The sequence below is a fragment of the Moschus berezovskii genome, chromosome X (assembly GCF_049115385.1).
Source record: "Moschus berezovskii isolate FMDL1 chromosome X, NW_MosBer_1.0, whole genome shotgun sequence".
Classification (NCBI taxonomy): Eukaryota; Metazoa; Chordata; class Mammalia; order Artiodactyla; family Moschidae; genus Moschus; species Moschus berezovskii.
In genome coordinates, this window is record NC_142488.1 from 148869724 (window position 1) to 148893371 (window position 23648).

General features: G+C 51.3%; 1 protein-coding gene and 1 pseudogene across 1 annotated transcript; both read right to left on the reverse strand.

Annotated features, from left to right (window-relative positions):
- Positions 1–1053: 1053 nt before the first annotated feature.
- Positions 1054–2451, reverse strand: LOC129535115 (heat shock transcription factor, X-linked member 3-like). Its single transcript, XM_055393724.2, has 2 exons — positions 1966–2451; positions 1054–1590 (listed from the first exon to the last, which is right to left on the reverse strand). The coding sequence occupies exons 1-2, from the start codon at positions 2449–2451 to the stop codon at positions 1054–1056; spliced, it is 1023 nt and encodes a 340-aa protein (XP_055249699.2).
- Positions 2452–18164: 15713 nt separating this feature from the next.
- Positions 18165–20277, reverse strand: LOC148773546 (heat shock transcription factor, X-linked-like; annotated as a pseudogene).
- Between the last annotated feature and the right edge of the window lie 3371 nt (positions 20278–23648).

A 23648-nucleotide genomic window follows, 5' to 3' on the forward strand; every position in this document is an offset into this window, starting at 1 on the left:
TAGGGTGTGCTGCCAACTTGGTGCAGGTCAGGGGTCTAGTATACCCCTCATGCGGTGCTTCTTGGGACTCAGTATGAGTCTCCAGGACTTTGACCTTTAGAATAAAATGGCATCAACACTTTTTTTGGCCCTGCTGGGTCTGGGTGGTTGAGAGAAATGTGTTGTTAGGAAACTTGTTAGTGTTTTTCCCTCTCTGTTCTGGTCCAAACTTCCTGATGTTGAAACACTGTCCAGGGGGTGATGGGGGAAGTCTGGGGACAGGGCTAAGTGTAAGCAGGCAGTGAGGCCTCTGGCAGGCGGAGATGCCTGCAGGCCCAGAAAGAGGCCATGGTTTCTCCTTGCATGTGACCCTTGCCTGCTCTTATGTGTCCCTTGGCTCACAAGGCATGTGTGTTGGATGTGGTGCCTGGCTGCCTCACGTCCAAAGACAGGCTCCTAAATACACCTGTGAGGGCAGAGCGACACGGGCTGGTGTTCATTTTGTGGAAACCTTATATGTGTCTTTGGGTTTGATGTCATGTGTCTGCAAGGCCCCCGGCGGGTGGGGTGACCCTGCTTTCTGGTCAGCCTCTTGTGGGGAGGCCCCTGTATCAACAGCTGGAGATGATCAGTTGCTGAGCAGAAACTTGTGGCATCGTTGGGGGACCCAGGAGGAGTCCCTTCTGCTTCAGAATGCATGACCCAGGGAAGGTGACACCCCCAAGGTCAGGAGCCTGGCTGGGCCATCTGCTGAACAGTGGCCAGCCCGTCCTGGTTGGCCTCAGCACTCAGCTAGTGAGCCAGACCCTTGGCCAAGCATGTGAAATGCTGCTGCTTCCTTTGAAAAGGGACCACGGGGGCCAGACAGAACTCTGCATGGGGTGTGGGCTTCTAGCCTCATCTGGCTCACCCTGTGCCGTGTGAATAGCGTGGACAGACAGAAAGAACACAGACTTGCGGTTCTCATTCAATTATTTATTTACTCCTGTGTAATTTTGCTCCACTTTATTAGAGTCAGAAATCAAATTTTGATTACAAAAGAGTACTTTTGAGTGTCCCTAGGAACCTGAGAGGTCAGGGATTGGGCTTGTCCTTGACATGCTCACAGAGTACGCACTTGTAATCTGAGGACTCTCCCTGCTCCTCCTCTGCCTCAGGGGCCTCGTTTCGGGCCGTGAAGGAAAGGGCTGCTGTCAGAATAGAGTAACACGTGTTGTACAAAGCCATCACTGAATCATAATCTGGGTACTCTGGGGGGCTCTCGGGCATTTGCCCTGTACTCTCCCTTCCAGAAGTAGCTGGGGGTACAGACGCAGTACCGCTGGATGTGCCCTTTCCACTGGGGCTGCCCTGCTCCCCGGGGAGATGGTTTGCCATGGCCCGCCTGGCTACACTGCCCATAGACCAAAGGTGAGAGAGCAGAAATGATCGCCGGCTGGGGGTTCTGTGAGCAGGTGGGGTTCCCTTCTGGACTTTCTTGCCCACCTCTTGGGTGCACTGGTTGTGGTGGAGTCGAGGAGAGTGTCTGGTTGCCACCGCTCGCTTCTTTCTCTTTGGGATGTTCTGCAGGAGGAGAGGCTTGTCTCTCTGAAAATTGGAGTTGTGATAGATCTGAAAGAAAATGAATCACTTTAGACAGCAAGGGGGAGAAGAGGCCTTCCTCACCGCCCTCCTCCCCAGCACTTACAGAGACAAGATCTTTTCATTCTGGAAGGTTATGAGGCCCTAGCATGTTGCTCCCTAGAGCGCCCCTGGGACCATCCTCACTTGAGGTGTTACTAGAGGTCCCTGACATTCAGTGGCCACTCAGGGTCTGGAGTCACCCCTGTGGATCCTGTCTAAGGTGGGTGGTGGAACAAGACACACCTTGTGTTCTCCTCTTTCCTTAACCACCCTCTCATGGGAACAATGTTCCTCTGGGATATGAAACCCATCCAGCACTCAGCTTATCTAGTCTAGCCTCCCCAGAAGAACTTTCTACATTACCATAATCTTCTTATTCCCTGCAGAGTGACCCAAAGGGGAGATTTTACTGAAACCATACAGGTTCAGTTCACGGATGAAGCTCTTGATGCAGTCTGTCTCAAAGATCTGGTCTGAACCTCTGCGTTGGAGGACCTCTGTCTGGAAGAGATCTGCCTCAATGACCACCATGTCTCCCTCGTCGTTCCAGTGCACAGAGGTGAAGGCCTCATCCTCCAAAATCCTCCAGAGCTTCCTGGGGAAGGACAGCCTGAGGAAGGCGTTGTCCTCTTCCTTGTTGGCCATTTCTGGCTTCTGGTCCTGTGGGGGCAAATTGTATTGGAGGCCTGGATCTGGGCTCTTGGGTTGGTCACCCTGCTTTTCCAAAGTATCCCCTGAAACAACATTTGGATCTGGAGAGGAATCACAGAGATCCCCTGCTGCAGGCTCCCCATAAGTTAATGGGGCCAGCGGGGCTGTGTGTGAATTGTGGGAACTCTGACTAGCCATGGAGACAGTCTAGCTCAGGAATATTCTCTACCCCAGCAGTGAATGCTCAGGGCAGAAGGGCCTCAGGCCAGGGTCGGGGTGCCCCATAAATACTCTCTGGAGATTCTAGAATCTGGGTGGTGGGCCAGGCATCCAATTAAGTGGTCAGCTTCATTAATTGTTTCATGATGTCACAGAGGTGATGTGGAGAGGCAGCCCTGGCTCAGTGTGGGGGAGGGGGTCTGGGGACAGAGATGGATCCCCAGGTGGTCTCTTGTCCGAAAGTACAGAAAAGTATGTTTCACGTTGCCTGCACAGGCTCCCATCTGCTGCCAGGTGCCTTGTTTCAGGGGACCAAGCCCTGTATGGGTTGACAAACGTGCCCCTGGCACCACCCCCCTCCCTACCAATGGCCAGGCCTGTGGCTGGCTTTTGCTGAAGGGCCAGGCCCTGGTGAGTCCCGGCTTGGTTACCACTGTGAGAGATCCCAGAGGTCAGATGGGCCCCTGGTGACTGTCCCTCCCAGAAGATGGGATACATAGCGAGCTGTTTAGCCTAGCCTGTGTTGGTGGTCCCACCTCCCCACCCCACTGACGGTGGCCTTGCCCCTCTTCTGGCTTTGTTGTCTTCTGGCTGGTGCTGCTGGTTGGTCTGTCTCACTCAGATGGCCCCAAAGTCAGAGTCCTGTTGTCCTGCCCCCTCCGCTCCCTAGGTCGAGCTCTCCCCAGAATAGGGTTGTGCTTGAGCACAGAGTGAGTGACCTCACGTTCCACTTGACTATTCCCCAAGTACCTGAGACACAGACTCCCCAGGATGCCATGTGGGAAGGCACAGCCGTGTGCTCTGCTGAGTTTGCAGCCTTCTGAGCTCTGCCCATCCCCAGACATCATCCCACTGCAGATCACAGGCTGCTGTCTTCAGTTTCCATTTCTTCCCATAAAGACTGCTCTCCTGGCCATAGAGTGCTCACTTTGGGGACACCTGTGTGAGTGCTTTTCTCATCCCCTTCCCAGAGCCTCGGATTCAGCCTCCCTGGAGGTTGCCTCAAAATTAGTTTTTTCCATCAATGGGTTGGTTGGGCTTCTGCTACCTCTGATCCTGGCCTCCCATGTCCAACTTGGGTGTCCGTGGGTACCTGCCCTTTGAAGGAATGAAATGGGGGCTCAAGGTACAGCCTTTTTACTGAAAATAAGCATTTTACTGGTCCTCTCCGAGGCCAGCTCTGATCATCTCTGCCCCTGCCCCTGTCCCCACCACCACTGTGGACCTGTTCTCCCTTACCTAGATGGCAGATACATCAAATGATGTTGTTGGCTCACTGGTTAGGCACCTTTCAAGGGACTTCCTTTATAGACACTCACTCCCAGAGACATGTCTGACTTGTTGAGCTAGATGTCACCAGAGGAAGCCCCTATCTACCTGTATTTGAAAATTGATGAGAGTCCGTGTGTGAGAGTGAACAAAACTCCAGTGAGAGTCACCTGTCTTCAGTGCACATGGGCGATAGGGCAGTGGGTTTGGAGATATGTCTTCTCTGATCTTTGTGGGCCACTGTTCTTCAAAATCACCATGTAGGGAACAGACTGGCACCTTGGAGAGGTCTGTGAGTGAGGACCCTAGGGCACTGTCCCCCTAGAGACAGTTTCCCTCCAGTTCTGCCACTCAGTAGGGTCATTTGCACTGTGTGAGGGCCACTGCCTTGTGTCTGAAAGGGGAGAGCTAAGAGGGTGTGGAAGAGACTTGCCCAGGGGCCTTTCAGCCTGAAGACTGGAGGCTAGAATGGAGCTTGCAGGCCACGATCTGTGCTTGCTCCCTTGCCTTTGTGCTGCTAAACATGTTGACAAAGCATTCCTTCAGGTCGGTTCATCTAACTGGGACATGACCCTGGAGGCTGTGATCATCAGTTGGGGCCCCTGGTGGATCCTCCGAAGGGGACCAAAGACCATGGTATCTGTGGCAGCCTGGCTAGGTGGCCTTTCTTGCCCGTCCCCACTCTGGGCCCCTCCTCAGCCCCTGGGTTCTAAGGGAGCTACCTTTTCTGGTCCCTCTCCTCCAGGCACCATGTGGGCCCTGGCAGTGTGTATGCGTGGCACCAAGGAGTTTTGTCAGTTGTGGCTCAGGACACTTGCGTTGTGTACACACAAGCACTCATGATGCCCAAGGCCTGCTTTTCTCAGCCTCATTCTCCTTCCTTTGCCCTTGGCGTCCCTACACTAGTGTCCCCAGCCCAGAGACCCTCCAGCTGCTCCCCTCCCTCACTGTGGCTGATGTAAGGAGCCCCATATGTTGGGTTGCAGGATGCACCTGAGGGACGCGATGCATCTGGCAGGGCCTGGCCTCTATTGGCACTGTGATGGTGGGGCAAGAATCTCTCACACTGTTGCCTTCAGACACTCCTCCACTCTCCACTGTGGTAAGGGGTTGGTTGCTTTGTGGTCCAGGCCATGTCAGAGAATATGCACTTCAATAGGATGTGGAATAGCTAATCAGCCAAACATGATGATTCATAAATAAAGCTAGTTAATTTTTCCAGTTAGACCATAGTGGACCATAGTGTTATTAGCTCAGTTGTGTTCATTTCTTTGAGACTCCATGAACTGTACACCACCAGTGTCCTCTGTCTGTGAAATTCTCCAGGCAAGAATACTGAAGTTGGTTGCCATGCCCTTCTCCAGGCGATCTTCCTGACCCAGGGTTCGAACCCTGGTCTCCCACAATGCAAGCAGGTTTTTATCCTTTGAGCTACCCCAGAAGCACCATTTCCAGTTAGAAGACCTGTTAAGGGTTGATGACTGTCCCGGCAGGAAAAAGCTGCTCCAGGAAAAGCAAGAACAACTCTTTGTCTTTGTCCGTCTGTCTTCCATCCAAACCATTATATTCCTTCATTGCAGCCCCAACAAAGATCAAGTCGTTGATTAATGGCCAGTTAAAGAAATGCAAAAGAGCGAAATGGCTGTCTGAGGAGGCCTTACAAATAGCTGTGAAAAGAAGAGAAGCGAAAAGCAAAGAAGAAAAGGAAAGATATAAGCATCTGAATGCAGAGTTCCAAAGAATAGCAAGGAGAGATAAGAATGACTTCCTCAGTGATCAATGCAAAGAAATAGAGGAAAACAACAGAATAGGAAAAACAAGAGACCTCTTCAAGAAAATTAGAGATATCAAGGGAACATTTCATGCAAAGGTGGGCTCGATAAAGGACAGAAATGGCATGGACCTAACAGAAGCAGAAGATATTAAGAAGAGGTGGCAAGAATATACAGAAGAACTGTACAAAAAAGATCTTCACGACCAAGATAGTCACGATAACGTGATCACTGACCTAGAGCCAGACATCTTGGAATGTGAAGTCAAGTGGGCCTTAGAAAGCATCACTACGAACAAAGCTAGTGGAGGTGATGGAATTCCAGTTGAGCTATTTCAAGTCTTGAAAGATGATGCTGTGAAAGTGCTGCACTCAATATGCCAGCAGATTTAGAAAACTCAGCAGTGGCCACAGGACTGGAAGAGGTCAGTCTTCATTCCAATCCCAAAGAAAGGCAATGCCAAAGAATGCTCAAACTACCGGACAATTGCCCTCATCTCACACGCTAGCAAAGTCATGCTCAAAATTCTCCAAGCCAGGCTTCAGCAATATGTAAACCGTGAACTCCCAGATGTTCAAGCAGGTTTTAGAAAAGGCAGAGGCACCAGAGATCAAATTGCCAATATCCGATGGATCATGGAGAAAGCAAGAGAGTTCCAGAAAAACATCTATTTCTGCTTCATTGACTATGCCAAAGCCTTTGACTGTGTGGATCACAATAAATTGTGGAACATTCTGAAAGAGATGGGAATCCCAGACCACCTGACCTGCCTCTTGAGAAACCTGTATGCAGGTCAGGAAGCAACAGTTAGAACTGGACATGGAACAACAGACTGGTTCCAAATAGGAAAAGGTGTACGTCAAGGTTGTATATTGTCACCTTGCTTATTTAACTTATATGCAGAGTACATCATGAGGAACGCTGGGGTGGAAGAAGCACAAGCTGGAATCAAGATTGCTGGGAGAAATATCAATAACCTCAGATATGCAGATGACACTACCCTTATGGCAGAAAGTGAAGAGGAACTCAAAAGCCTCTTGATGAAAGTGAAAGAGGAGAGTGAAAAGGTTGGCTTGAAGCTCAACATTCAGAAAACAAAGATCATGGCATCTGGTCCCATCACTTCATGGGAAATAGATGGAAAAACAGTGGAAACAGTGTCAGACTTTGTTTTTTTGGGCTCCAAAATCACTGCAGATGCTGATTGCAGCCATGAAATTAAAAGACGCTTGCTCCTTGGAAGGAAAGTTATGACCAACCTTGATAGTATATTAAAAAGCAGAGACATTACTTTGCCAACCAAGGTCCGTCTAGTCAAGGCAATGGTTTTTCCCGTGATCATGTATGGATGTGAGAGTTGGACTGTGAAGAAGGCTGATCGCCGAAGAATCGATGCTTTTGAACTGTGGTGTTGGAGAAGACTCTTGAGAGTCCCTTATACTGCAAGGAGATCCAACCAGTCCATTCTAGAGGAGATCAATCCTGGATGTTCATTGGAGGGACTGATGCTAAAGCTGAAACTGCAATACTTTGGCCACCTCATGCGACGAGTTGACTCACTGGAAAAGACTCTGATGCTGGGAAGGGTTGGGGGCGGGAGGAGAAGGGGACGACGGAGAATGAGATGGCTGGATGGCATCACCGACTCTGTGGACATGAGTTTGAGTGTACTCCGGGAGTTGGTGATGGACAGGGAGGCCTGGCGTGCTGTGATTCATGGGGTCGCGGAGAGTCGGACACGACTGAGCGACTGAACTGAACTGAACTGACAAAAAGAGATAATTTAAAGCTCATTAACACCTTAGGTTCTGGATCCCCAGTACCAGGAAAGAGAGGGCAGTTCCATGGATTTCTTGGGCATCACTTCAATGGTGTGTGACCAAAGTTCTGCAGGATTCCTTGCAGATATGGGTGGAAAACACATCCTTTACCCCTGTGGTCAATAGGAATGTGCCAAGAGCCAGGACCCCTTCGTTCCTGCCCCAGAAAGAGATGTCTCTGGGCTTTATCCAAGATGCAAAAGACAGCTCACAGCAGTGATCCCTTTCAGACTTTCCCATCATCCCCAAGACACAATGCAATACTGAGGGGTGCCACCACCCAGGCTCATCAAAATCACCCCTCACAGAAGGAACCCAGCTTTCCAAAGCCCCAAAGTGACCTGGCTCAGACACCAACCCCGAGGTGCTCCTCCTGGAGCCCCACTGCCCCGCCCCCTGTTGTCTTGTTCTGTGGGACTAGAGGACGTCTCCAATTTACTCCTGCGACTCTGGCTCCTAGACCATTGCTCTAGGAGTGGGGGGTTGTCCTGCTTCTCCTAGTGTCCTCACTGCTAACACGGCCTTTCAGGGAGCAGACACTCTGTAAAGGTCTTTGGAATAAAGGAGCCAGTGGGCAGGGGCTCAGATTAACTGCCTGCTACCTCCTTATGTAACCCAGACAAATCCAAATAAACAGAGATAATTTAGTTTTTGAGAATGATACCCCAAAAGGACAGAAACATGAATTTACTACGATCACCTTTATTATTATCTAAATCTCACACATCAATATTGCTGCTAAGTAAGCTCACATTTCTAAAACAATTCCAATTCCAATGTATCTCTTTCAGGGTCACAAATCAAAATGGAAGAGTGCCCAATTTCTTTTACAAAAGAGCCAAACTCTTGTACCTGAACTGGGTAACCACAAACACATTTTGATCCTCATCATTCACAAACTAAGACATTAAAGGTTATTTAGCCTTCTGTTCAGAGAAGGCAATGACAACCCACTCCAGTACTCTTGCCTGGAAAATCCCATGGATGGAGGAGCCTGGTAGGCTGCAGTCCATGGGGTCATTAGGAGTCGGACACGACTGAGCGACTTCACTTTCACTTTTCACTTTCATGTATTGGAGAAGGAAATGGCAACCGACTCCACTATTCTTGCCTGGAGAATCCCAGGGATGGGGGAGCCTGGTGAGCTGCCGTCTATGGGGTTGCACAGAGTTGGACACGACTGACGCGACTTAGCAGCAGCAGTAGCAGCCTTCTGTAAAACTATCAAAGTTTGGAAATTTTCAAAAGAAAACAGAGATGATTCTCCATATCATCGTAGAGAACAGGAAGCCAAAGATGCTACACAGCAGTTCCCTCAACTGGCCCTGGCCCTCATTTCTGAGAAGGTTGACCGCTCTGTCTTTAATCACAGAGGGAAGAATCACCTGGCTTCTGCTCTGACTCAGGCCCCCTTTTCTCTTCCCTTGCCGCCACTACAGACAGTGGTGGGAAGGCCCCCAAAGCACTTTGGTTGACTCTAAACAGAAACACCATGACTTGTCACTTGCTGATCTCCACATAGGATTGCAGACCCCACAAGAACTCATAGCAGGCAGAGTGGCTGCCTTCTCCAGGTGCAGAAGAGGCCGAGGTGTATGCAACCTCCCCTGCTTCAGCCCCTGAGAGCTGCACCTCCACAGGGTCCTGAGCCTCACTTGTGTCCTGAAGGTCTTCCTTGGCCTTGCTTGGCTTACTCAGGTCACTCATCTCAACCACAAACATAATGCCTAGGATCAAACCACAGACAGGAGTGATGCAGGGGACCAGATCGGGACCATGGTCCTTGGCTGAGAAACGCACCCAGGATGGTCTGACACAGGCCACTTAAATCTCCTCTTGAGGGTTCCCCTAAGTTCTCCCTCAGGGTCCTCACCTAAACTCTTTCAGAACCTAAGAATCTCATCACCAGTCTCTGAGGAGCTGCCCCTTATATCAAGTCTCCAATGTCCCTGAGACCTTGTGCTCATGCAGCCACCAGAGTTGCCTCGGGCTGACAGCAGGTTCTGGGACCTGTGGGGTTCACTGTGTCCTCTCTCAAAGTCCTCGAGTTGAGCCCTGGCACTTCCAGGGATGCCCCTTGTGTTGATCTGAGGCGGGACCCTTACACCAAGGCTGCCACTGCACCGAGACCCTTAAGGACAGTCTGTGGACATGACATCAGGGTTCCATGACCAGGGTTTCCCAGAGCTCAGAGGATGTACCCGGCCATCCTCAACCCTCCTGCTCTTCACTTTGGCTCTCAGTGGGTCTGGGTACAACCTTCTCACCCTGACATTGCTCCCCTTAGAACAAGGCCCTCCCCAGCCAGGACCCCTAAGAGGCAAGCGGGAGTAGAGGGCTCATTCCCACAACACTGCTGGGGACCCAGGGTCTGAGAGCATTGGATATCCTGGATATCCTGGGTCCCAGAGCCCCCCTCAGGGTTCTACCTTGACTCAAAGCACAGCTGGATTCCTTCACTCTGCTGACCTGAACCTGGGCACCTGACCCAGGCCCTTACTACTTCCCTCCCATCAGGATCAGTGATGCCACATCTGGACGCCATTCCCCCTGGTCCCCCAGGGTTGTCGGGAAGGCAGTACATGCATCCCCTGGGGACCCTCTGTCTCCTCGAGTCTCCGCAGGATGTGGGCCCCTCTGTCTGCCCACCTCTGCCTACACTGCAAAGACCAAGCCTCTGAATCCCTGAGTTCACTGAGGAAGTGAGGGGGTGTGGGATCTCAGCCTGCCAACCCAGACTGGGTCCCCCAGGAGGCCCTGTAAGAGTGGAGTGTATTTTCTGGGACCCTCTATTCTGTGGTGCCTAGACCCTCTCATCCTCACTCAAGAGGGGGCCTCATTAACCCTTGAGAGAAGGCTTCAGTCCCAGCACAGATGTTGGATGGGGCCTGCTGCACCCATGACCATGGGGGAGCACAGGTAGTCACTCACCTTCACATGGGAGTCCCTCATCAGTCACCAGACTTTGTAAACTTTTGTATAAAGGATGTTGTTTTAGCCAAAGAGAGTGAAGAATGGCAGATGAGTTAGCAAGAATTCAGCTGCCTGGAGATGGCCTTGGGCCCTCAGAGTGACTTTAGACTCCCAGTCTAAGTGTGGGTGTATCCCGCTTCTCCCAGTGTCCCCACTGCTAACACAAGACCTTCCACAGAACAGAGGCTCCATGAAGGTCAGTGGAATAAATGAACCATGGATCAGGGGGCTTATTAATCTCATCAATTTTCTCCTATTTTCTTAAATAATATCATGCAAAATCCAACTAAACAGACATGGCTTAGCTGTAGAAAAGAACAGACTAAAAGCATAAGAAGAAAGATCACTACAATATATTTTTTTAATTTTCTAATTCTTCTACCAACTATATACAGCTAAGTAAGTTTACCTTGTAAGGAAAGTTATGACCAACCTTGATAATATATTAAAAAGCAGAGACATTACTTTGCAAACAAAGGTCTGTCTAGTCAAGGCTACAGTTTTTCCCGTGGTCATGTATGGATGTGAGAGCTGGACTGTGAAGAAGGCTGATCGCCAAAGAATTGATGCTTTTGAACTGTGGTGTTGGAGAAGACTCTTGAGAGTCCCTTGTACTGCAAGGAGATCCAACCAGTCCATTCTAAGGGAGATCGATCCTGGGTGTTCATTGGAAGGACCGATGCTACAGCTGAAACTCCAATACTTTGGCCACCTCATGTGACGAGTTAACTCACTGGAAAAGACTCTGATGCTGGGAAAGGTTGGGGGCTGGAGGAGAAGGGGACGACCGAGAATGAGATAGCTGGATGGCATCACCGACTCTGTGGACATGAGTTTGTGTGAACTCCGGGAGTTGGTGATGGACAGGGAGGCCTGGCGTGCTGTGATTCATGGGGTCGCGGAGAGTCGGACACGACTGAGTGACTGAACTGAACTGAACTAAGTTTACCTGTGCAAACTAATTATAATTCCAATCCATGTTACCTTGCTCAGGTTCACAAAATAACATGGGACAGTTTCCAATCTCTTTTACAAAACAGCAAAACTCTGGTCCTTAAACTGCTGCTGCTGCTGCTAAGTCTCTGAAGTCGTGTCTGACTCTGTGTGATGCCATAGACGGTAGCGCACCAGGCTCCCCCCGTCCCTGGGATTCTCCAGGCAAAAACACTGGAGTGGGTTGCCATTTCTTTCTCCAATGCATGAAAGTGAAAAGCAAAAGTGAAGTCACTCAGTCGTGTCTGACCCTTAGCGACCCCATGGACTGCAGCTTACCAGGCTCCTCCATCCATGGGAGTTTCCAGGCAAGAGTACTGGAGTGGGTTGCCATTGCCTTCTCCGGATCCTTAAACTGGGTAAGTACAAATACAAGTGTGATCAATGTCATTCACAAAGTTAGATATTGAAATTTATTAAGTTTTAAGCTGAAAAAAACAATTGAACAATTCCTAAAGAAAACAGAGATGAATATCCATGTCATCGTATAGTACAGGAACCCAAAAATGCTACACACCAGGTACCCCAACTGACCTCACTGCTGAGAAGGCTGACTGCTCCCTCTTCAATCACAGAGGGAAGGATCACCTGGCCGCTTCTCTGGCTCAGGAACCCTCTTCCTCTTCACTCACAGCCTCTGCAGACAGGGGTGGGAAGACCCTGGAAATCCTTTCGTTGTCCCTGAGAAGATACTCTGTGACTTGTCACTTGCTGGTCTCTGCATAGGCCCAGGGACCCCACAGGAACTTATAGCGAGCAAGGTTGCTGTCAAGCACCTGCCGGTACTCCAGATAACCCTCCCACACCCACACATGGGTCAACAGCTCCCTGGGCTCCCCAAAGATGGAGTGCTCCCTCATGGGACACAGCCCCATCTTGCTGAGTGCTCCCCAAACTTTCTCCTCAGGGGCACGGTCTCAATTCCGCATGATCAGGTTGAGGACCAGCACCAGGAGCCTGGCCTTGGGCATGCTCTGCCCACCACTCGGCATTGCATCGCAGGTGAGGCCCAGAGTGGGGACCAAGATGTAGATGTGCTCCCTGGGGTCCACCTCCTTCACCGCCATGTCAAAGACCAGCTGCAGGCACTGGGCGGCTTTACGGAAGACCACAGGTATCTGGTCCTGGTTATCCATGAGGATCATATTCAGTATTTCAGTCTTGGAGGTCAGCTCCTTGGCATGATACTTGAGAAGCAGGAACTTCATACAGGTTTGCCATCATCTCCTTCAGAGCTTCTTGGGGCAAGGCCTCCACAAGGGCTGAGGAGGAGACTGAGGGAGAGAAGGCCAAGGGGACTGCATCCTTCCCCTCCTCAGACCCCAGGGACTGCCTCTCTACCAGGCCTCGGCCTCCCCTAGGTCCTGAAGGTCTTCCTCAGGTTTTCTCAGCTCACTCATGTTGATGTGATGCCTGGGACCAAATCACAGACAGGAGTGAGACAGGGACCACGTGCCTGGAGGACGGGGTGTGAGCGGCCTCACCTGAGAAATGCACCCTGGGCAATCTGACACAGGCCACTTACAGGTGTCCTTTTGAGGGGTGCTCTCGAACCTCACAAGGGTGCTCTTCCTGGGCGGCCAGACACCTGGCTATCTGAAGGAGGAAGAGCAATGTCTCCCCAGGGTGCAGTCAGAACAGCTGGAAGTTCCTGGGCTGACAGGGTGTGGGGATATGGGCTTTGTGGTTTCCCTTCTGTTCTGGGAAGGGGATCCCCTGGTGCACACTCAGGACACCCTCCTCACCTTGACTCCTGGCACTGCCTGGACCTCCTCTGCTCTCTGACCTCAGGACACGGGCCTCAGACCTCTGCTTCACCTCCTGTTTCCTGAAGCTCCTGTGAGAGACATGAAGGGGACACCTCAGGGGTAGACTGAGACATAACCCTGGGCCTTCCATGCTGGTAGGTAGGGTGGACACTGTGAGGTTCCCCCAGTTGTGGAGTGAGTTCCCCTCAGGACTTCGTTGTAGTGCTCACTTTTCCCCTGGCACATCTGGCCCCTCCCCTTTGGGGGCCTGCAGGGAAACGCAGAACAAGACCCGAGTCTGAACAGAAAGTGCTGATGGGCCCCACGTGTGGCCACACCTGCCCAGGGCTTCTTGTGGATTCTAGGTTGGGGAGATGCCCGATCCTGAGTTCCTTCTCATGTCCTTCCTAGCCTCCCAAAACTGACCACAGGGACGGGACAGGAATCTACTCAGTTATCCCTCCGGATCTGTGGAGTATACCCTCTGTGGACCTGAACACTGTCCCCTCTGCCCGAACACCTCAGATCCTGAGGTCCCTAAGCCATCGGTCAGGAAACTGCTCATCCTGCTCTGGGGCCTCCAAGATCCCCATCAAAGGCAAGGATCCCTCCCTGTTTTAAGGTCTAACTACCTCTGTCATTCCTTACACGGAGCCTGGACTCCAGCAGGGCCCAGGATTGTCCCATCCACCATTTTGAGACCTCACTGCTTTCGTGAGGTCCTCAGCCCTCTGAGACCCCCACGTCAGGAATTCAGACAGGCCTAATGTGCTTGTCTCACACCAAGGTCTCCCAGGGCCGACTATAGGTGTGGAGACCTGTGGGGTTCCATCGGTCCTCACTCAGGGTCCCCTCTGTCCTCTTTCAGGCACCTCACCTTGTCTCCGGGCAGGACCTGAGATTCTTGCCTCTCCCCAGCTGAATCCCCACCCCTTATCCCAGGGTCCCAATCTCTCCAAGACCTGGATGTCAGGAAGTCAGATCATTCCTGTTGCACTCATCCTAATCTGTGATATCCCTGGACTGAACAGAGATGGGCTTCTCTGACGTCACATCTAATTGGGGTACAGGGTCCCCTAGTCTGTCCTCAGGGTCCTCAACTTGACACCCCGAAGGACCTAGGAATTGGCCCACCTGAGGCCTTGCCCCATATGCGAGGTCCCCAGTCTGAGACCCGGATGTCAGGAAATCTGCCCCCTGTACCGGAAACCCAATCTGAGACCCATATGTCAGGAAGTCTAACCATGTTTGCTGCATTCATCCTACCCCCAGGGCCACCAAGGACTGACAGCAGGGACCGGCTTCTCTTGGTCTCCTTTGATTGGGGTCCAGCATCCCCTCAGTCCTCCCTCAGGGTCCTCACCTAAACTACTTCAAAAACTAAGAATCTCCCCTCCAATCTCTGAGACCCTGCCCTTTATATCAAGTCTCCAATGTCTCTGAGACCTGGTACTCACATCCCCACTCGAGTCGCCCTGGGCTGATAACAGGTTCTGGGACCTGTGGGATTCCCTGTGTCCCCCCTCAAGGTCCTCATCTTGAGTCCTGACAGGTCTATGGATGCCCCTTGTATTGACCAGAGATGGGGCCCTCACACCAAGACCATCACTTCAGTGGGACCCCACAGGGGGAGTCTGCAGACATGACATCAGAGTTCCATGCCCAGGTCTTCACAGAGCTGAGAAGTTGCCCTGAGCATTCCTCAACCCTCCTTCTGCTCTTCACTTTGACTCTCAGCAGCTCTGAGCACCACCCTCTGTCCCTGACCTTGCTCCCCTTAGAACCAGCCCCGCCCCAGCCAGGACCCCTGAGAGGCATGTGGGAGTAAGGGGCTCATTCCTACAACCCTGCTGGGGTCTTCCTGGGCTGAGAGCATTGACGACTTGGACATCCTGGGGTCCCAGAGACCCCCTCAGGGTTCTACCTTGACTCTTAGCACAGCTCGGTTCCTTTACTCTGCTGACCTGAACCCGGGCACCTGACCCAGGCCTCACTTCTCCCCTCCCATCAGGATCAGTGAGGTTAAATCTGAATGCCATCCCCCCTTGGTCCCCCAGGGCTGTCAGGAGGGAGGCACATGCATCTCCTGGGTACCCCCAGTCTCCTCTAGTCCTCATCTCCAATCTTCACAGGACATGGGCACCTCCCTTTGCCCACCAGAGACTGTGCCCCACAGACCAAGCCTCTGACTCCCTGAGTTCACTGAGGAAGTGAGGCGGTGTGGCGTTTCAGTCTGACAGCCCAGGCCAGGGTGCCCAGATGTCCCAGTTGGGGTCGAGTTGTGTTCTATAGTGTTCACTATTCTGGGGTGACTGGACCCCCTCATCCTCTCTCAGGAGGATGCCTCCTTAGCCCTTGAGAGAAGGCTGAAGTCCCAGCACAGATGGTGGATGGGGGAGGGCTGCTGTGCCCATGACTGTAGGGAAACAGAGGGCCAAGGACTCAGCCTCACTGTAGTACAGCCCAGCCCTCATGATGGCCTGGCCTCCACCAGCCACCCCTACAAATCCCCAGAGCACCACTCAGAGGCCAGAGGGGCTGCCTGAGTGAGGCTTGGGCACCCCCAGCTTTGCTGAGGGAAGGAACATGCAGAATTCATCATCTGGGGGGTTTCATGGGGCCTCGAGGGGCCCTCTGTCTGGGACCTCTGTTCCTGGAAATGGGGACCTTCCCTCCCTTTCCAGAGGCTCAGCGGATGGCTGAGTACCTTGCTGCCCCTCACTGTCACCAGACTTCGAAAACTTTTGTATAAATGATGTTTTAGCTGAAGTGGGTGAGCAGCAGCAGGTAAGTTAGCAAGAACTCAGCAGCCTGGAGATGGCCTTGGCCGCTCATAGTGACTTCACACTCCTTCTCTCTGGGGTATCTCCAGGGTCATCTCCTGGTGACTCTCTTCCACTGGTCTGCACAGATGCCCTACCCCCACACCCCCTGCACAGGCCCTTTCTGTGAAGAGTGGCCAGAGGGGCTCTCGGAGGCCAAGAACTCATGAGTTGTGTGTTCTAAGTCCCCACTGGTTGGGCGACTTTAGACTCTTCTCCCAGGAAGGAGAGACATTCAGTGAGTTGGCCATGGATCACCGGCTCCCCAGGGTCTGTCTGATTGGGCCTCCAGGGTCACTCTTACCTAGTTGGAGCACTTATGAGGCAGGCCCCCTCTCTGAGACACCCTGTCTGGTTGAATTTCATTTCCACTCTCCTAGACACTGTCACCTGTGGGGCCCTAGGGACAGAACTAAACCTGTACCTCTGGAGCCGCCTGGCCTCTCCTCTGGTGACCAGGGCATGCATCGGGCTCGAGACAGTTTGACTGTCCATGGCCAGCCCATCAAGGCCATGCTCCCTCCCTCCACTCCTGTGTGACCTTAGGCTGCCACCTCTGCTAGCCCAGGAGGACACATGCTTAGCCACTTTACTCTGCAGATATCAGTCAAATTCTACCAAGGACTGAGTGGTGTGAGTGAAGTACCACATGAGTCTCTTGATATCAGGCAGCCTTGACTTTGTAAGTAAAAGTTGCCTTTTGTGACAAGCAGATGACTTGAGATTGCAATCTGCAGATCTCCGCTTTCTCTATAGATTTACAGGTAAGCAGGTGCCACACATGCTGAGGTTTCTGGGAACGTGGTTTTTAAATAGTAACATCTGCATGTGATTCCAGGTCAGGAGGCATTTATTTGGAAGTCAAGACAAAAAAGCGAATGAAACCTTCTGAAAAGTTAAGGCATTCCACAGGCAGCGAACCTTCATAAGGGGCTGCATTTTGGCTTGGAAGTGAGCAGCCTGGTCGGGCGTTACGGAAGCTCAGTTGCTGGGGCTGACAGAGCCCTGACCTTTCTCAGGGCCTCCTCTGCCTGCGCCTGACTGCCAACAAGGGAGACCCAGCCTTCTGGTTTCCAGTTTACTGGTGTGTGCACTCTCCCCTCACCTGACCTCAGAGCCATTGTCTCTGCAGAGTGACCCTGGAGGGCTATTTGCTATGCTCTTCAGGAAAACATTCTTAAGAGAAAGCACATTATAAACTGAACACCCCAGTGAGCAGAGGGTGCTGAGGTGTAACACCCTCGGAGTGATCAGCTGAAAAAAGAAAAGAGAAACAAGAAAATGTCACCAGATGCAGGCCCTGCAATGAAGCCAAACCTTGGGCCTGCTGTCCAGGCTCCAGCGAGTCCCCAAACTGCACAGCCACATGCCTCGGGCAGGAACCACAGGCTCCAGCCTCATGCGACTCAGGACAGTAAAGGCTCTTTTGGGGCCCCAACAGAAGACCTAATTTCTCCTTATCTGTCAAGTGAGGACCCTGCTGGACAGTGTCCCTGTGCCTGTGAAGCCCCTCTGCCAGGCTCTTGTTAAGCCCTTGACAGATCTTTTCAATGAGTGGGTGTAGAGCATCTGAAGGGCTTCCCCAGGTGTGTAAAAGGTGCCTGCATTGTGCCGAGGGTGAGGCCCTCTATCTTGCCTTCCTGAGCAAGCAGCTGCCTGAGGGGCTCAAATACTCAGCCAGGCCCAGGATGGAGGCACTGAAGACATGTGCTGGGCGGGAAATCCCTCATGTTTTCAGGCTCTTTATTTCCCTGCAGTGTTCTGACCACAGGGCCACCTCTATAAGTCTGAATAGGGTGCATATTTGGGGTCCTCTGGGGGTGCACCTGAAGGGAGTGGGGATTACGGGAAAGAATGCCTGGAGATTGTGGGAAAGAGGGGCTGCTTGAGCAGTAGTAGAAGGGGTTCTGGGCCTGAGCCACAATGAGCATCAAGGTGGTTCACAGAAGCACCAGCATGGCCACTGGGAGCTGCCAAAGGGGCAGGCTGAAGATCTGGGTGGGCACAGTGGTGGGGCCCACCTTCACCAGGGGAGGAGCCATCTTGGCAGGAGGCCAGGTGAAGCATAGCCACAGGTCCTCAATGGTCAGTGACACCTCATCAGGACAGGGACTGGAGAGACTGGAGCCTGTGTCCCCTAGGGCTGCCAGGCATCAGTACCCACCAAGGGGAGCAAGGCTGCTTTCCCTAGATCAGTAGCAGGGGCGGCATAGGTCCTGGCCAGGGTGGTGGTGGGGGCGAGTTCCAGATGGCTCATGGTCCCCTAGGCACCCTCAGGGCAAGGTGACAGGCCGTCTATGTCTGTGCAGTGCTGGGCACAGGAGAGTTGACCAGGCCTGCCGGCCTGCCCTCCACTTGCTGAGACACAGACTTAACGCCCCCTCTCCTCTTCATCTTCCCCAGGAGGTGTGGGCTGTCTCTCTTCAACAGGGGACTCTAGCAGAACTGTAACTGGGGTTCACTGAGAGAGAGAGAGAGAGAAAGAGAATAGCAAAGTCCGAGTCTCAAAAAGCATACTGAAACCAACACCCTCCTGGCTATGCAGCTGGGTCCCCTCACCCAGCCATCACCAGGCCTCATGGAGAAAGCGGGACTCTGTCCCACAGGAGGCAGTGTCCCAGCTTGCCCATCCTTGAGACTCACTAACGCACCATCACCTCTCGCCCTTGGCAAATGACTCAGAGTGGCCCAAGAGTATCCGTACAAGGCTCGGAGAGGAGACGGCATTTGCAGTGGGCAGACTGCAGAAGCTTCTCTGCTTTCTATGCAGGTGTTGGCCCCTGGCCTGCACTTTCTTGGCTGACCAGGACACTTCCCAGGAAAGGACCTGTGCTTCCCCACACTAAACTTCTGTTCCACAGCTATGGGAGTCATGTACTTAGTCGCTCAGTCATATGCAACTCTTTGGGACCCCATGGACAATAGCCTACCAGGCTCCTCTATCCTTGGGGATTCTCCTGGCAAGAATACTAGAGTGGGTTGCCATGCCCTCCTCCAGTGGATCTTCGAACCTCACAGGTGGATTCCTTCAGGTCTGAGCCATGAGGGAGTCATAGGGGCACACAAGCCCCTCCCCCCACCTGCTTCCCCCAGGGCACATATGCCAGTCCCCAGTCCTGTCTTTACACACAGCTTTCCTGGAAGGCCTGCCACGGTCCCTGGCAGCCCTGAGGTTGGTACCCAAACTGCTCCTAGGGCCCAGCAGGTACTTCCCTGCCCTTTTCCTTGCTCAGGACACAGACAGGTGGCTCCTCTGTGAGCAGGTTGGTCAAGCAGAGGGAGGTGAGCACATCCTGGAGTGCTTTGCTGAATCTGTACAAGCTAAGCTGGCAGATGAAGCTCTTCATATAGTCTGTCTCAAATACCTTGTCTGAGCCCATCCTCTCCAAAATGTTCTTGAAGAGCTTCTCATTGATGCCTATGCAAGTGCCATCTTCCTCTCACCAGATGGACACAAAGCGGTGACTGTTGACCATGGCCCACCACTTCCTGGGAAAGGGGAGGGAGAGGAGGCTGCCCTCTCCCCCGGGCAGGGCACCACACTCAGTGTGCAGCCTCTTCAACAAAGGCTCTTCACTCAAAGCCTGGAAAGCACTCTCTTCCAGCAGCAGCCTGAAGCTGCGGTGTCCTGTGTGCATGGGCTTGGCCAGGGCAACCAAAAGGTCTGCTGGGAGAGGCGCAACTCGCTGAGTTGAGGGCTGGATGCCCTGCGTTTGGAAGAAAGGGAACACCCCCCAAAGGCAGGGACCTCGTCCATTGCAGGGCCCTCCTTGTCCACAGCCACATGGACTGTGATGTATCCTTCCTTCCTGGAAAAGGGACAGTGCAGTGGATAGGCGCAGTCCAGGCTCACAAGGGTGCTCGGCCCCTCACCAAAGGTCTCTGCTTTCTCGGGGCTGACATCACAAGGCAAACATTAAGTGACCTAATAAAGGGCTGGCTGCACCCAGGCTGGTCAGCATGTCAGCCTCTTGGTCCACGCTCATCATGGCAGTGAGCACCGTGACACTCGTGCACAAGCATGAAGTCTCAGGCTAAGCCCTTGTGTAAATCGGGCATGGCCTTCTGGTCCTGGAGCCCCAGGGCCGGGCAGATGCACACCGACAGATGGGTGACCCTCAAAGTCAGCCCGTCCTCTGTGTTTACAGGTGCCTTGAGGGTTCTGCATGGCAACCTTGCAGTCAAACACAGCTTCATCCAAGGAGAGGGTCCATGGTCAAAGGTACAGCCATCTGACCCTCTGTGCACTGTCGCTGGCTGGGCAGCCAGTCCCTCACACAGACCCTCTCTGGGCCCTGCCTTCGGTCTGCAGGAACCCCAGGGTGGGGGCTGTAGAAGCATTGGCTGAGGTCCCAGGGACACAGAAGGAGGACAGGCGGCCATCGTCTGGGCTCCGCAGCCTGTCCATGTCCACCCCAGGCCAGCCTTGTTCTGCACACCCCGGTCCCAGGCACGCCGGAAGGGGTGGTAACCCTGGGCCTTCACACACAGTGTAGTTCCCTTTTCTGTGACTGCCGTCCATGGGACCTCCATCCAGCTCTGCGTCCAGTTGCCATCCTACCTGGGGCCTGGTTCTCTAGCATCAAACAGGCAGTCACGCAGGGTGGCCCACATGGGTGACCCACCCCACTAATGCCTCCCACTCCAACTCTGCTCCTGGGATTGAGGATCTTCCTGAGACTTCCAGAACCAGAAATGCCTCTGACCTTGATGCATCAGCCATCCAGGGCCCAGGCTCCTGGCACAGTGGGTGAGAGAGAGGGCTCGGGTGAGGAAACGCCAAGGCGGGCACCTCAGCCCTGCTGATCCCCAGCTGCCTGGCTCACCCACACTGAGCCTCTGCTTCCTCACATGGGTAATTGTAGGGGCACATGCCTCACAGGGTTGTGAGGACTCAGGGGAGGTACAGGAGGTGGCGAGGTTCCTGACACTTAAGTCTGCCACGTGGTTACTGGGAAGCTTGCTATGTGTCAAGCAAGTCTGCATCTAAGACACATAAGCACTGATCTCCCAATGGACCTTGGCTCCATGCTGCAAGTCTCCCGTCACCAGTGAGGGGTGGGTTCCTTGTTGATTCTTACAAACTGGGGGCTGAAACACCACCTAAATTAAATGTCTCTAGACACATCTTGGGCAAGCTAGATAGACTTGCTCAGTTTGTCCCTTAGACAGAAGCCCTATGCAGTGCCCTCTCATGTGACCTGGGGATGCCACAGATCCCTGAAAAGCTGAGTTCCAGTTTAGACTGTCTGGGACCCAGCAAACACTCTCAGCTACCTCCTCAACTGTCAGGATTGTGGCAGGGCACTCCCTGCCAATGGCTGAATTCCCAGGCCCCCTCTTCCCTTTCTGTATGTTCTGGTGGCCCCTGAATACTCCTGAGAGATGCTTACCAACCCCTGCTCCCCTTGGCTGCCCATGGTAGCTAGAGGTTCCCTTTTGTTCTGCCCAAGAGACCTCCCAGTTTCCTGGTCCAGAAAACTACTAGAGCTCATTGATGAATTCAGTGAAGTTGTAGTATACAAAATGGATATATAAAAATCTATTCACATTTCTGTACACTAACAGTGACTAGCAGAAATAGAACTTCAGGATATTATCCCATTTACCATTAAATGATCCCATTTAACTGCATCAAAAATAATAAACTACCTAGAAATAAACCTACCGAAGAAGGCAAAAGACCTGGACTTAGAAAACTGTAAGATATTCATAAGAGAAATTGAAGACAGTGTGAGATAGAAAACTATACCATGTTCTTGGATTGGAAGAATCAGTTTTGTAAAATGACTATACTATCCAAGGCAATCTACAGATTCAATGTAATCCCTATCAAATTACCAATGGCATTTTTCACAGGACTAGAAATTTGTATGGACACAAAAGACCCCAAATAGCCAAAACCATCTTTGGAAAAAAGAACAGGCTTGGAGGGACTTCCCTGGTGGTCCAGTGGCTAAGACTCCATTCTTTCAATGTAGGGGGCCCAGGTTTGATCCCTGATCAGAGAACTAGATTCCACATGCAGCAACTAAGAGTTAGCATGCTGCAACAGAGATTCACATGCCACAACTTAGAGTCCACGTGCTACAGCTAAAGACCCTGTATGCCACATCTTAAAAGATCCCAAATGCTGAAACTGAGGATTCCCAATGCCACACCTGAGGATCCCACATGCCTCAATGAATATCAAAGATTCCATGTGCCACAACAAAGATGAGACACTGTAAAATAAAGTAAAAAAAGAAAAGAAAACAGGGCTGGAGGAATCCAGCTTCTTGACCTTAGACTATAAGATAAAGCTTTAGTAATCAAACAGTATGGTACTGGCACAAAAACAGACATACAACTCAATGAAATAGGATAGAGATAATGGAAAGAAGCCTATGCACCTATGGTCAATTAATCTACAACAAAGGGGGCAAGAATACAGTATACAGTGGAGAAAAGACAGTCTTTCCAGTAAGTCGTGCTGGGAAAACTGGACAGCTGCATGTAAAAAATGAAATTAGAATATAATCTAACACTATATACAACAACAAATTCAAAATGGATTCAAGACCTATGTGTAAGATTGAATATGTAAAACTTCTGGATGAAAACATGGGCAGAACACACCCTGATACAAATCACAACAGCATTGTTTTGGGATCCATCTCCTAAAGTAAAAGAAATGAAAGCAAAAATAAACAAATGAACTTCCCAGGTGGCACTCCTGATAAAGAACTTACCTGCCAAGGCAGAAGACATAAGAGATGAAGGTTCAATCCCTGGGTCAGGAAGATACCCTGTATTAGGGCATGGAAACCCATTCCAGTATTCTTACCTGGAGAATTCCATGGACAGAGGAGCCTGGTGGGCTACAGTCAATAGGGCGGCAAAGGGTCAGACATGACTGAAATTACTTAGCATAGCACAGGGGCCTAATTTAACCTAAAAGTTCTTGCACAGCAAAAGAAACCATTGAAAAAATGAAAAGACACCCGAGGCAGATTCATGTCAATGTATGGCAAAACCAATACAATAATGTAAAGTAATTAGCTTCCAATTAAAATAAATAAATAAAAATAAAAATGTACAAAAAAGAAAAAATGAAAAGAACCTACTGAATCAGAGAAAATATTGCAAATGATTGATTTGGGGTTAATATCCAACATATATAAATAGCTTAAAAACACAGTGTCAGGAAGAAAAAAAAAAACAACTTTAAAAATGGGCAGAAAAACTGAATAGAAACTTTGCCAAAGTAGATATACAGATGGCTAACAGGCACATGAAAATGTGCTCAACATCTCTAACCCATCAGGAAAATGCAAATCAAAATCACAGTGAAATGCCACCTCATACCCGTGAGAATGGCTATCATCAAAAAGAACACAAATAACAAATGGTACCAAGGATGTGGCAAAAAGGGAATCTTTGTGCTCTGTTGGTGGGAACGTAAATTGGTGCAGTCACTGTGGAAAACAGTAGGGACTTTTCTCAGAAAACTAAAATTGAGCTATGTAACCCAGCATTCCATTCTTGGGTATATATCTGAAAAAAAACCAAACACTTTAATTTGAAAAGATACTTGCACCCCAGTGTTCATGGTATGCCAAGATATGGAAGCAAACTAAGTGTCCATTAATGGATGAATGAATAAATAAGGTGTGACACACACACGCAAACACACACACACACACACACACACAGTGGAATACTACACAGCCATAATAACAAATGGCATTTTGCCATTTGCAGCAACATGGTTGGACTTGGAGGGCAATGAGTCTGTGA

What these genes read in the sequence shown, in the direction of transcription:
- LOC129535115 (XM_055393724.2), bottom strand. Translation starts at nt 2,451, where the DNA reads ATGGCTAGTCAGAGTTCCCACAATTCACACACAGCCCCGCTGGCCCCA. An exon ending in CAGGGAATAAGAAGATTATG is followed by an intron (nt 1,591 to 1,965) that starts GTAATGTAGAAA and finishes ATTTTCTTTCAG; the next exon opens with ATCTATCACAACTCCAATTT.